The sequence below is a fragment of the Carya illinoinensis genome, chromosome 6 (genome assembly GCF_018687715.1).
Source record: "Carya illinoinensis cultivar Pawnee chromosome 6, C.illinoinensisPawnee_v1, whole genome shotgun sequence".
NCBI classification, from domain to species: domain Eukaryota; kingdom Viridiplantae; phylum Streptophyta; class Magnoliopsida; order Fagales; family Juglandaceae; genus Carya; species Carya illinoinensis.
Genome location: NC_056757.1, coordinates 4,020,609 through 4,033,813, shown reverse-complemented (window position 1 = coordinate 4,033,813; position 13,205 = coordinate 4,020,609). Strand labels below are relative to the sequence as shown.

Genomic DNA, 13,205 nt, shown 5'->3' with positions numbered 1-13,205 from the left:
ATTTTTGTTCGACATCATCTTCTTCATTATTTGTTGCAACTTATTTTAGTCACTTCCCATGAGTAGATTGTAGATATCTTTACCAAGTCACATCCATCGGGTAGGTTTATTGATCTTGTTAACGAACTCAAGTTAGTTTCTCATACTCCACCTTGAGGTTGAGAGGAGTTGTTAGAATAGTGAAGTGTTAGAATCACACATTGTTTGACAATGTCTCTTGTATAGCCTTTGATTTCCTATATATAGGCCACATTGTATAGCATATTGTGTGTGTAATTAATAAAACATATTGATTCCAACATTGATAACATGAATTCTAGAAAAATTTTAGATTTTTTAAATTCATGCAAAGATAAAAATGAAGTCAAGGAAAGTGAGAAGGGGAAAAAAGAGAAGCCTACTTTTGTTTTAATGCCCGTAAGGGCGCATTTAGATTTGGATTTTGGGCTTCTTTGTTTTAAGGGCCTACTTTTAATCCAAGCACGCCTACTCCTTTTTTATTTTTATTTTTATTTTTTTAAATTCTTTTGACCGGATTGCGCATTATTTCGATCTGCCGCTCTCATCTCGTCGACGCCGCTTCTCCGCTATCGACACTGCTATCCTTCTTTCGCGTATAAAGATCTTTGTCGGTCGGGATTAGTTTTCCAAACCACAGTGGCTAGTTGCATTACTGCACTGCTTCTTTAACTCTAATCTTTATCATCTTGAGCAGGTGGATGATCTTGATGGAGAAGCCGGCGGATGAAAATTCGCAGCACTTAATAGCCTCTTCCAATGATGCTGTTCACGACCAGGATAACATGGCCCCTGCTTCTATAAATCACGGGTATATACCGCTTTTCCTACATACGGTTGATTCACAGTTCTCTACCCTATGCTGTTTTATTTTTTGTAAATTTTCCTTGCCGAAATTACTGGAAAAGTAGTTTCCGAAGTATGAAGTTTTCAATACCTGGGAGCTAAGAGAGTGGAGTGATTCATCCAATGAACTTGATACAACTATTTGTCTTCACTAAGTATCATCACCTTCCTGGCGAGGTAGCCCCTTAATCACCAGCAAGTTTTGTGTAAAAAATGATCCGGACTATCCTCGTAAAAATATCCCTCCAAATTCTATTATGTTTCCGTGGTTAATAATGCTGATGGATCATATTAGGTGCATTCTCTTGTATACTGTATTTGTGCTATGCTATTTTAGTATCAATAAAATTTCTTTTACTTACAAAAAAGGATGCTGAGGGATCATTTAAATCAGAAGCTCCATCGCATGACTCAAATAACAACCCTAAGAAAGTCCAAGGCGTGAGCTTATACTACTGGTCAAGTTGCGATCGGAGCTCATCCAGATTGTTATTAACACAGAAGCTTATTCCTCTTAGAAAATGTAGGATCTCATTCACAACCGTTCCTATACTCAATTCGGTGTTTTTTCATTGAGGGCTTCGAGAAACTCTAGTTCAATTGAATGAGGATGTAACCTCAATCGAAGTAACTGTTATCTCAATAAAGACTTCTGTAGACATTTTTATTTTTATGGTTGGTGTCTTAGGATGAAAGATGATGGGATACGAAAGAGTACTGCAAAATTTTCATCTTCCTCAGGCTATTAAGTTATAGGAGGTTACTAAAAAAAGCACTACAAGGTTCCTCGACTAGCTTGCTGTTTTTTAATTGGGGAGTGGTTCTAATATTGATGTTTGGTATGCATTTTGAGATATGTATCTTTTATTATTTGTTAAGTCTCTTAGGGTGTAACATAGTGGTCAAAGGGTGAATTGGAATTTGGGATGAGCTGTAACTCAGACATCTTGGGTTCGATTCCTCGCTAGGAGTTCTCTTGGATTACCAGGTTTTCGATTTTGGTAGATGGTTCATGGATTTGGGCTTTGCTCCCTACCTTGGTGAATAAGAAGTGAAAGGCACGCCATCATAAAAAATATGTATCTTCTATGATTTTCCTTTTATTAAAGCTGTGTTGAAATTGTGATTATAGAGGCACGAAATTGGAGTGTGAGTTTGCAGAAGAAGAAGTGAAAGGCATACTTGAAGTTATTGCATCCACCGGGAGATTCTGGTATGATTTCATATCAAATTTTCCTTCTTCAAGTCTTGTATGGTTAGATGTAGTGCTTAATGTGTATTTTGATGTTGGTGTGTTCAATGCAACTAAGAAGCAACAACATATATGCAACACCCCAGTCCCACATTGGGAAAAGGGATAGTCCACATGGTGGTGGTTGTTGGTGTTGGGGGGGGGGGGGGGGGGGGGTGGGGAGGCATGGGTGCTAAACCTCATATTGGCTGGCTTATTAGTTGAAATTGAGCTTTATAAGTGAGTCTAGGAAAACTTCAAGTTGGGGGGTTATGGCACATATATGACTAGTGCTTTTCTTGGATCGTTACATACATTTGTTTCTTAGTCATAATCATTTGTTTTTTTATATTTTATACCTCAGGCATGATTGGTACAAATTGAAGAGCGTGCTATCCTTTCAGCTGAAGCAGGTATGGGGAGGTATACCCGTTGTGGGTCTCTTTTTCACAGTAATCATTTATGGTTTTTAATTATTGTATGTGCATCATTGCATCCTTATCTTCACTTCCCAGAATGTCCTTTACCTTTTTCTCTCTGATTTATAATAAAGGTCTTGTTGGAGTATCCTGAGTCAAAAATGACTAGTGAGCAGCAAAATGTTTCTTTAGGAGAAACCTACCCCGAGCTTGCAAAAAGGTTGGATGAAGGTATCTGCCTAGTCATGTCTGGTCGTGCGCTTGTATAGTTTTATTATCTGTCTCATATTGGAGATCAATATTGTTCTGCTGCTGTATAATTTTATGTTATCAAATTCATTTAGGTGTGTGCTTTAATATTTTTGTTGGATGGAACTTGTTTCCAAATAATAAAATGTTTTGTTTTGGGATCATCAAAATTATTGGGATAGAAGAAGTGAAGAGAATTTATGCTTTTCCCTAAAAGGGAACTCAAACGAATACTCACCCCGCTCTCGAAGTGGACCCAAAAAGTTACTTTTACTACTTAACCAAAGTGAGTGGTTGAGAAGCTCAAGTGATCAAAATATTTTTCAATAGTATAATCAGTTTTATACATCACGGTCTTACATCTTGAAGCTTTAAAACTGTGATAATTTCGGAGATTAATTAGAGTGTGGAAACTGGATTGAGTTGATTTAGTTGCTGTGTCTCTCTGATGCCCTGTATTTGTATTAATGGTTCTAAACAGAAATCTTCCTCATAATTGAGGAGAAATATGAAGTTAGTATTCCCTTCAAAAGTGGAAAATCAGGGAAGTAATACTTTCTACTCACCCGCCCTGGAGGGGGAGGGGGCAATTTCAACCTGATTTTGTGAGAAAGAAATAAATTTCAGTCTTATTGAACCCACAAATGGTTGAGGTGAATATTTTGATTGAAGTTTTTGTTAAGGCCTCTTGTTCAGTTGGCCCCTGAATAATGATAATACTCACTTAGCAGTGCTTAGCAGCTTTGTAAGCCGCAAGCAAGATGGCCAAAACCAGTGCCTTCGTTATCATTTCTTTGTTTCATGATTCTTGTTTTTTATTTGGAAAAGAACTAACAATTTTGAATTTAATTTTGTTTGTAATCCTCAGATTTTCTTAGTTCATTTTTAGAAATATTTGAGTCCCGATAGCAGCCACTTCATGCAAAAAATAAGAAGAGTTTTTGTGACTAATTTTCTATGTGATGCAGCTCTTCTTAGCTTTGTTGAAGGTCCACCATTTACCCTGCAGAGGCTCTGTGAGGTGATGATTACTTCATTTCGTGTCTTACATAATATGTTGTTCTATTAATACTTTCCTGAGTTTTTGGTTTTTAAAAAAGAAAAGAAAAGAAAGGAAGAGAACAAAATGGTGGATATCTTTGGTGCTGGGACGATAGGGATAAATGCACATCTTTAGTTAATTTCTGACATGTTCTTTGCTGGGTAGAGCACATTAATTTTATCTCATAGCTGTTGCAATTTAGTTTTCTCTCCGTGTATCTTATTTTATTTTTTATTTGCATTGGACAGATTCTATTGGAAGGGAAGAGTATTTATCCAAGTCTCTCAAAGCTTGCTTTAGCACTAGAGAAGGTATGCTACTCATACTCTTGCTAACATCATGTCCTTCCTTTTTGGGTTGTCGAGCACAAGTGTATGGCTTCCAGTCTTGAGAGTGGGAATTCAATGCAATAAGAGTGTTGAAGACTCAAGAGTAGGATCACATCCAAGCCTCCTGTGCCAGGATCCCACTTACGTGTTAGCACTGGGTAATGAACCCATTTATGGGATGATTTATCAAGCACATACAAGCTCTCAAGGTCTTGCTAGTTTGTTGTTCTGGTTTTGTCTACTTTCTAATTGGACTTTTGGATGGGTGATGCTACATTATGTGTCCTAAGTTTTTGGGTTTGGGTGTCTTTGTGCTAGATTCACCGAATCACCAGATCTTGGGATCCTGGGACTTGGCTGATCTGTCACATCTAAGTGCATTATATCTCGGTCAAAATTGTTTATTTTTCCTTTTTTTTTTTGTTTGTTATGTTTGGCATGGGTACTCCACACACTTGGAGGTGCTTGACTCTTGACATTTTCGCCATGAAGACTTGTTCCTAACCATAAAGCTTAATGTATTACCACATTGAGATTTTAGCATTCAACAAATACTTCTGGTTCAATATAGTTTGTTGGTTTTTATTTATTTATTTTATTTTTAATTAATAAATTATGACTATTTTTTATGCTTATTATTACAACCATATTTTACCTTGGCGTGTTTGTAGAATTTGTTGGTGACGTCTATGATTACCATCTCTACTGATCGGTATCCACAATCAACAATGCAAAAGCCAGATGAGCCAGAGAAAGCAAGCGAGGAAACCGAGGGTCATACTGATTCAGCGCAAAATGGGGCTGAACCTGTGGGAGGAGACAAGGATGAAGTAATGACAGATGTAGAAGAGGCTGATATAGATGATGAAATGACCATTGACATGGAAGCCTTTGAAGAAATAGTTGGAGAGGCAGAAGCAAAATCCGAAGCAACTGCATCCGAAGCAACTGCTAATTCTTAGCATATAGGGGTTTTATTTTGCTTTATCGAATGCCAGAGTTTCTACGGAGCTCATGGCTCCATCTGTTTTTCTGATTCAGTAGCGCTGCTTAGGTTCCTGAATTTGAGGTGGACTGTGGTCGGCCGAGCGTATTCTGGTTCTTAGGGGATTACTTTCCTTCAATTAAATGCCAAAGTTTTCCTGAGCTATTGATCCACAGGTCTTCTCCGTTGTTGGTCAATAGCGATGCTGCCGATCTTCGCCTTGAATTCTATACTCGTGTCATATTTTAGGTGATTTTTTATTCACCTATTAACCCATTGAGATGTGTCCCATCGTGAAAATTATGGTCTCAAAACCTAAAAATGGCAAACCATACAGCCTGAATGAAAATGATAATTTTACAATTTTATTTCAAATGAAGGGTACTTATAAAGTGTTTTCATCATTATTATTATTATCTTTTTTGAAATTTTGAAGTGACTTACATCAAAAGATTTTCATAAAACAACTAATTATTTAAAGAGAAATTAGGGGCCCCACGGTCCCTACCCGAGTCCTTTAGCTTAATTCCGTTCAAAACAATTATTAATCATATTAATGATCTTTATCTATATGAATGGGACGAACAAGTAATGACAAAACACGATCCTTAGTGTCACCATCTTGAACGCCATGTCCATCTCCATGCTGGTATGTGCATTGGGCCATTCTTGCAAGGTTTATAGCACTTTCAACATATATTTTAGGTAAGGGAGAAGTAAAGAGTTGTTCTTTATTCATCTTCTTCCATGTTGCACTAATCAAAGATCTTATGTATTCACGAGCATCATCTTCATCAACATCAACACCGGTTTCGTTCATATAACATTGGATTGATTTAGGAACATCGCCCCTTTTTAGCTCATCCTGTGTTTCAACATACACATAAGAATGTTACGTTCCGTCAATGACAAAGCCATGATCTTTAAACAAGGGACACATATAACTTTAAATAAAATCTCTAAAAAATATATATTTTATACTTTAAATAACGATTATTCTCAATTTAGATTTTGTCATTCTTAATTACATCTGCTGTGGTGACACATTTTAAGCGACTTCATATGTCTACTACTTAAATAGACAGGTACTTAAATATGCCACGTCAACATATATGACTAGAAATTACAAAATCTAGAATATGGAACAACATTTCTTTTTACGACTAAATTAAATTATTTAATTCTAATGATAGATAAACACATCTTTTTTAATGCTGTTCGTGTGGGGTTCACAATAACTAAGTCGCCTGTTTTTTTTTTTTAAAATTTTTTTTTCCTTCAATAATGCAATTTGGAAGATATATATATATATGTCTTAATTTGGAGCTGGCCGCAAATCGGCCGCAAATCTGCATCTGCTTGTTTTCAAACAGGCCGGGGATCAGGGCATTAGATGTGTATATATATTTTGGTGTAATCATGTATTGGATGCATGCATGAGATGATGCAATTTGCAGCACACGTACCTTTGAGGTTCCAAGATCATCGGTCAGCCTTACTATCAGTGATGACCAACGGATTATATATATCTGGGTACCCTTCCAGACACTCCAAAGCTTCTTTAGTTATTGGATTCGTGACAAGAAAATATGCATGCACCAATACAACTGGTGCTGCAATTGAGATCCACGCATTCTCTATGTATTCTTGAAAGCTTGGTTTATATCCGGTGTAGAACCACTTGGCTTCCAACATAAAAGATCTACACAAATCTACCATCTGAAACATTTATAATGGAGCAAGCAATCAAGAAAAGAGTGAGTATATATATATTAAAAACGTGACCAATATTTAAGAAAGTAAAGAGTTTGAACTACATATATTAGTACTCATGAGTATATATAGAAGCCAATTCAATACCACTTTCTTAAGGTATCGAATGATGTGGAGTTTTTTTTCCTTTAGCACGTCGAAAGCCATTTCGTTGACGGCGTTGTGGAGAGTAAGGAAACATATCTTCATGTAATATGGGAGTTGATCCATTGCATTGGTATCCCATCTGGAAAGCAAACAGAAGTACTTCCTATGTCAAAGATGGCCTTATATATAATAGTTAGCACTAATTGTTTATTTCCATTTAGTGCATATATACCTCTCAATGGCATCTGTGAAGAGCTCCAGTTCTTCCAAAGAACCATATACATCATAAACATCATCTATTGTTGTCATTAGTGTGATGAGCTTTGTCAACATTCTCCTACAATATCCAAACTTAGGCTGAAATATTACTCCCACTGTCCAGAAGAAATTCTCCATCAGCCTATCCCTCGCAAAGGTCAACGTCTCTTCCAACCCAGTACTCTTCCACCACCTTAATGGGAATCAAATAAGGGATTATCTATATTAGAGGAATAACAGTGTTTTCTTTAGAATATTTTGAATGAAAAACATGCTTTTTTACCTTGATGCTTGTTTTAGATCTTCTTGATGGGCTGCTTGTACCACGTTGAAATCTAGTTCTGCAAGCTTTAGCAAGAGAGGGTTCATGCCTTCTTTGCTCCTATATACATCTATATACGACCTTGTCTCCAACCTTAGCATCCTCCAATGGAGTGGGAGCTCTAGAGCGTGGCTCACCATAGCAGAAAGATTTTGGTCTTTGCTTTTCTCCAAGTAGACTCTAAGATTCTTGATTGCAAAATCTCTTGCTTCTTCCAAGATACCTTCACCATCTATTAAAAGGAATGAGGCTTCATACAAACCCAACATTCCCTCAATATCGTCACAAAGGGATGTCACGAAACTTCCCTTTTCATCCTTGAAACTATTGAAAATCTCTGCAATTAACAAAGCTCACAAGTTTTAGCTATAAAAAATGGATTATCACTCACAATTATTAATTTTTGTTGTGTCGTTTACCTTGAGGCACATTATATCCATTTTGTCTTAGCAGTCTAAACCCAAGAGATGTGGCATATAAACTCTCCTTGCGCATATCACCACCACATGGTGCACCATGACTGGTATTGTATATACTTTCCAAAATGCTCTTTATTTCGTCCTCAAAGTGGTAAGATAATCCAAGCCTTTGCAAGACATCAATCAGCTCCAATTTCTTTAAAGGATCAACAACTTCCATAAACACCATCCTCACTTCTTGCTTCAGCTTTTCAATTTGTTTGGTGCATGACTCCCCCTGGCAATTCAATTTTCTCATTATTAATCACGCCACTAAATCCAACAATAATTACTGACAGTGGTACTACTACTAAAACCAGCAATAAGAAACACAAGTAATTAACAAATGCATGTACCACATACATATTCACTTCTCAGTGATTGAATATAATCATAGGACCAAATGGTAGGTCGGTAATCTGCTGATCGTCGAACAGTAATGGAGTCGGTGCTCGAGTCGTTTAGGATTGTCGTGCTTTGGAAAGGAAGCTGAGAAACATCGCCAGTTCCTGATGGTATAGGTGAGATGGGATGTTTAGATGGGAGCAATCCTCTAGTTGGATTGCAAGTTCGGACTGAATCAAGAATTTGAAGAGACATTAAGAAGAATTGCAGGCCTTTAATTAGCTTGGTTTTTCGATTGAATGGATGAGTATGGTGTTGTGGCTCCAGAAATCAAACAAAAAATAGAGAGAGACAGTATTTAAGTGGTTCGGCAATTTGCCTACGTCCACTGAAGCTGAAACACTATATTCAATGTGTTTGTACACGATTACAAACACGCTCAAAACAATTCTCTATCTCAAATGACACTACACACTGTCTTCAGCTTCCTTCTCTTCTAGGGGATGATTTTTCCTTCGGATGACCTTTCCTATTTATAGGAGAGGTTGAGCTCCTCTTCCTCCACATTACATGAGCTGGATATGTGCTGGAGATGCTTAATGCCCAATTCACATGAAAGCACATGGGAGAAACACAATCATACGGATGGACATCATCAACACATGGGCAACACATGGGGTGGACCCTCAACATATGGAACATATATTTACTTCAAAGATATACGTTTACATAGACCTCCATGGCTGGCTATCGAGTCTGTCCTGGAAAATCTCTAGAATTGCGTTATAATGTAGACAAGGGAGGCTAAGGCCTAAGGGTGTCTAGTTGGCTGGCTAAGATCAGAGATCAGACGTAAGAACCTCTTAACTCAGAAGTCATGACTCATGCTAATAATTCAGGACACACCTAGATGGTACATATCCCCTAAGGTTGACAAACCACATCATGAAATGACATGCTCGTTGGTACATATTTGAATCTTATCATGTCCTCTTGGCTTGCTTCCTAGCGCAGACTGCAGGCAGCCCCACCCCGTATCTGGTCCTACGACGTTCCTAACAACTAATTATCAATGTCAAAGCCAGTAGCCCCCATGCAGTAGATCGAGGCAAAGCCAAGTGGAAGGGAAGATCAGGCAGCTGACTTTGTAATATTAAGAAAAAGAAAAATTGGTCCCTATCTTATACTCTTATATTTTTAAATACTCTTATATTTTTAATGTATTTTAACGGTAAATTACATTATCGAAAAATCAGCTATTCCACACAAACATGCATGCATTTCTTCCACTAGACGTGTTGTAGGGGTGTGTATCCGGATCCGGATCCGGATTTCCGGCCAAAACCGGATTTGGATCCGGATTTCTAAACCCCGGGCGGTTATCCGTTCGGATTGAATCCGGACTCAATCCAGGCGGATAACTGGATTCAATCCGAATATCCGGATTTTAACTGGATATCCGGATTGTTTGTTTCTTTTTTAAGATAAAAGCCGGATCCGGGTTATAACCGGATTCAATCCTGGTAAAAAAAAGAAAAAAAACTAATATCATGTTCAAATTGCCTAGATTTTTTAAAATAAAATAATTTAAACACTTTTAAAAAGTGTTTTTAAAAAATAAATTGAAGAACAAAATTAAAAAAACATGCAAAATAAGTAATATTGTTGTTTCATCACAATGCAAAACATAAATTTACAAAAAATAAAAGAAATAAATAATAATACATCACAACTAATTAAACTAATACAATGTCACTAATTTTAGTCCCAAAAAAAAAAAACCGGGTGTATAATCCGGTTACGGATAACTAGGTTGTAAAATCGGATCTGCAACCGGATCCGGGTTTTTCTAAACCACCCAAGTGTAATCCGGGCGGTTATCCGACCGGATTCACCCGGATTCCGGATTTCCGGACCGGACCGGAAAAAAATCCGATCCGGATGAACACCCCGAACGTGTTAGGTGCATTAGTAGCCTACCATCCACAGTGAACAAAGATGGCTGATAAAATGATGCAGGGGATTTGAATCCGATTATGCTGAACTGCCAGATTTTATGTCAATGGCAGTGAACTACCTCGAGACGGCAGGTCAACGCAAGTACAATAAGAAACAATGATTTTTCCTTGATTTGGGACGGTTTTGAGCATATATATTTGTATTTTGGCCATAATTTTGGTTACAGGTATTAGATTCGCATATATGATCCCAATTCGAAAAGTTATTTTGGCTTGCTTGCCGTGGACATCTAGAATATTGTTTTCGAGCCCAAATTCAGCTGTTTACACATTCAAATCTCCAATTTTAGATATTTTTTTTACTTTTTATGGTAATATTTCCTTTCTTGACTAGGAAGTGTTTCTATCCCTATTTTGGCTAGATTTTTGATAAATTGCTTATTTATTTATGTATTTATTTTAGTATGTTTATTGAGATTTTACTATTTTTAGTAAATCCTGATATTTTTAAATTTATAGCTATTTCAGCATGGCTTGCGGGCTTGGTTAGACATTTTGGAATTTTGGTAATTTTCAATTAAAAACAATTGTTTTCTCTATGTTTTGAGCAAATATCTTGTCTTGTTTGTTTCAATTATTTGTTGAAATTAGTTGTCAAAATTAATCTAAATTCTGCCCGGCTTCATAATATCACAACTTGGAAGGTTTTTATTTATATTTACTTCTACTAATTAATGGTAATAAATTATATATTATACAAATAAATTTTTTAATAGTAAAAAAATTAGTTTTTGATATTTAAACAAAAATCTATTTTCTTAAACGGTTTTTTTTTACCCCGCCCCCCCGCGGGGGGATCCAAGCATGTTTTGAATATCAAAAAATGTTTCAGCCTAAAAAAACTCATCTTGCAAAGACAAAATCTCTTGATCTAAAAATTGGCACCCTTGTTTTTCGAAAAGAAAACACAAAAAACCACAATCACTTTTATGTAAATAAAAAAAGATAACATGTCTCATAATTTTATTTTCTCAGACGATAGGAAAAAAACATAAAATTGTAATTATTTACATATAAATATGATGGACCATATCTCTATAGAGGCATGCAGAACCTAAGCTTTCATGACCTTAATCTAGAGGTTGAATCGAATTTAGAAGTCAATCTCTAATCTCTCATTCATTGAATCAGTCACTATTGACTAATTACCTCTACTTATATGTTAATTAATTGAACTTTGGTACTCATTATCTCCATATACCATACACTATAATATTATTATTATTTTTTATTAATTTTTTATAATCTTTTATTTTATTTTTCTTAAACTAATTAAATTTTATTACTCATCATTCATATAGCACATATTTAGTAAGGGAAATAAAAAATTAAAACATTGTCTGTGGTGTGAAAATGATGGGTAGAATTTTTTTAATTGTAATCATGTTGACTCAAAGCACTACAAGAAAATGCCTTTTTTGGAATGAAAAATTTCATCCCAAAAGAGATTTACAGATGAAAAATTTTCGTCTTTATTCTATCCTAGAAGATCCGTCTCAAAAGGTTTTTGGAAATGAAATTTGAATTTCATTCCAAAAAATACTTTTAGGGACAATCTGGCCGAACCAGTTGAAAGCGTTCAAAATGAGAATATTTTTTTCATACTTTTCGTCCCAGAAAACCGTTCGACTAGAACATATTTATTCGAACTTATCAAAAATTGATTAAAATAACGTGAATTTATTTGATCTTGTTCGAATGGAGCAAGTGTTCAAATAGTTTATTTGTGTTCAAACATATATATTTAAGTTTGAACAACAAGAATTTGACCAAACATGATTGAAAAAGTTCGAATTGAAAACATCTGTTCGAAAGGCTCGTTCAATATTTTTGTTCGAATAGTTTATGTTACATTTGCATGATGACCAATGTGTTTGAACCAATAATGTTGGAATGTTCAAATATGTAGCCTGTTCGAACAGACAATTAATTTGTTTGAACAGGGTTGATGGTTCTCAATTCATTCAAATGACTTTTGATTGGTCGTTTGAATGGAAGCTAAAATGTGTTTGAATGGTAATAAATTGTCAATTACTATTCAAGCTGGATATTTTACGTTCGAATGATACTTATGATATAGTAAGCTATAAATTCAAAACATAAAACTAATATTAAATATTGCAATTAAAACATCACAATGGTTCAAATGTTACATCAAGTCAAAATAATGAAAAGACATAACTAAAGAAATAAGTTCTAGGATGGTGATGTCATAGAGTTTTGGAACATCATTAATTGCCACTGTTCGAACATTTTCTAGGATTGAATCTTCAACATCTTTAGCATATACAATGTGTGATCTTGAGCTTTACTTTCTCTAATTCCCGAGAGTTGTTATTCGATTTGACTTGAAAAGATGATGATATTGAGGAATACTTCACATAACTTCTTAAGTCCCTCAAATATTTAGAACGTAGTCTAAAAACCTGAAAAAAGATCTGAACATCGTTCATAGATGATTTATCAAATAGAGCTGCAACTGTTTCTATAAGTGATACCATCTTGTCCTATAAAAAAATTATTAGAGATAGTATAAATAACGAAAATATTATTAGACAATACAAATATAAAACTTAAATTTACATAATTTATTTCTGCTTTGGGATTGGTCCAAACACCATCACGATTTATATGTGATTTAGCATACAATTGGGCCACGTTAATATTTAATGGGGATTAATATAATGTTACCTATTTTTTTAATAGTTGATGAAAAGATTTAGAACGCATGATAGTGTATCGTTAAATATGCTTTGTTGAAAGTACTCCGTTGTTACAAAATACATTATTACTATATTTGTTTAATGCATCTATCATATACCATA

At 35.4% G+C, this 13,205-nt stretch overlaps 1 protein-coding gene and 1 pseudogene across 2 annotated transcripts; one reads left to right on the top strand and one right to left on the bottom strand.

Annotated features, from left to right (window-relative positions):
* The first annotated feature begins 455 nt into the window (after positions 1-455).
* LOC122313929 (serine/threonine-protein phosphatase 4 regulatory subunit 2-like) lies at positions 456-5,280 on the top strand. 2 transcript variants are annotated; one of them, XM_043129253.1, is made up of 8 exons: positions 456-614; positions 716-829; positions 1,997-2,077; positions 2,460-2,508; positions 2,649-2,745; positions 3,732-3,784; positions 4,054-4,116; positions 4,806-5,280. In XM_043129253.1, exons 2-8 carry the CDS (start codon positions 720-722, stop codon positions 5,094-5,096), a joined length of 744 nt encoding a protein of 247 aa, XP_042985187.1. In that variant the 5' UTR covers positions 456-614; positions 716-719; the 3' UTR covers positions 5,097-5,280. The 2 variants fall into 2 exon arrangements, with proteins under 2 accessions (XP_042985187.1, XP_042985186.1); XM_043129252.1 differs by having other exon boundaries at positions 474-632.
* Positions 5,281-5,501: 221 nt separating this feature from the next.
* Positions 5,502-8,876, bottom strand: LOC122313928 (annotated as a pseudogene).
* Between the last annotated feature and the right edge of the window lie 4,329 nt (positions 8,877-13,205).

What these genes read in the sequence shown, in the direction of transcription:
- LOC122313929 (XM_043129253.1), top strand. Translation starts at nt 720, where the DNA reads ATGATCTTGATGGAGAAGCCGGCGGATGAAAATTCGCAGCACTTAATA. An exon ending in TATCCTTTCAGCTGAAGCAG is followed by an intron (nt 2,509 to 2,648) that starts GTATGGGGAGGT and finishes TTTATAATAAAG; the next exon opens with GTCTTGTTGGAGTATCCTGA. An exon ending in TTGCTTTAGCACTAGAGAAG is followed by an intron (nt 4,117 to 4,805) that starts GTATGCTACTCA and finishes GCGTGTTTGTAG; the next exon opens with AATTTGTTGGTGACGTCTAT.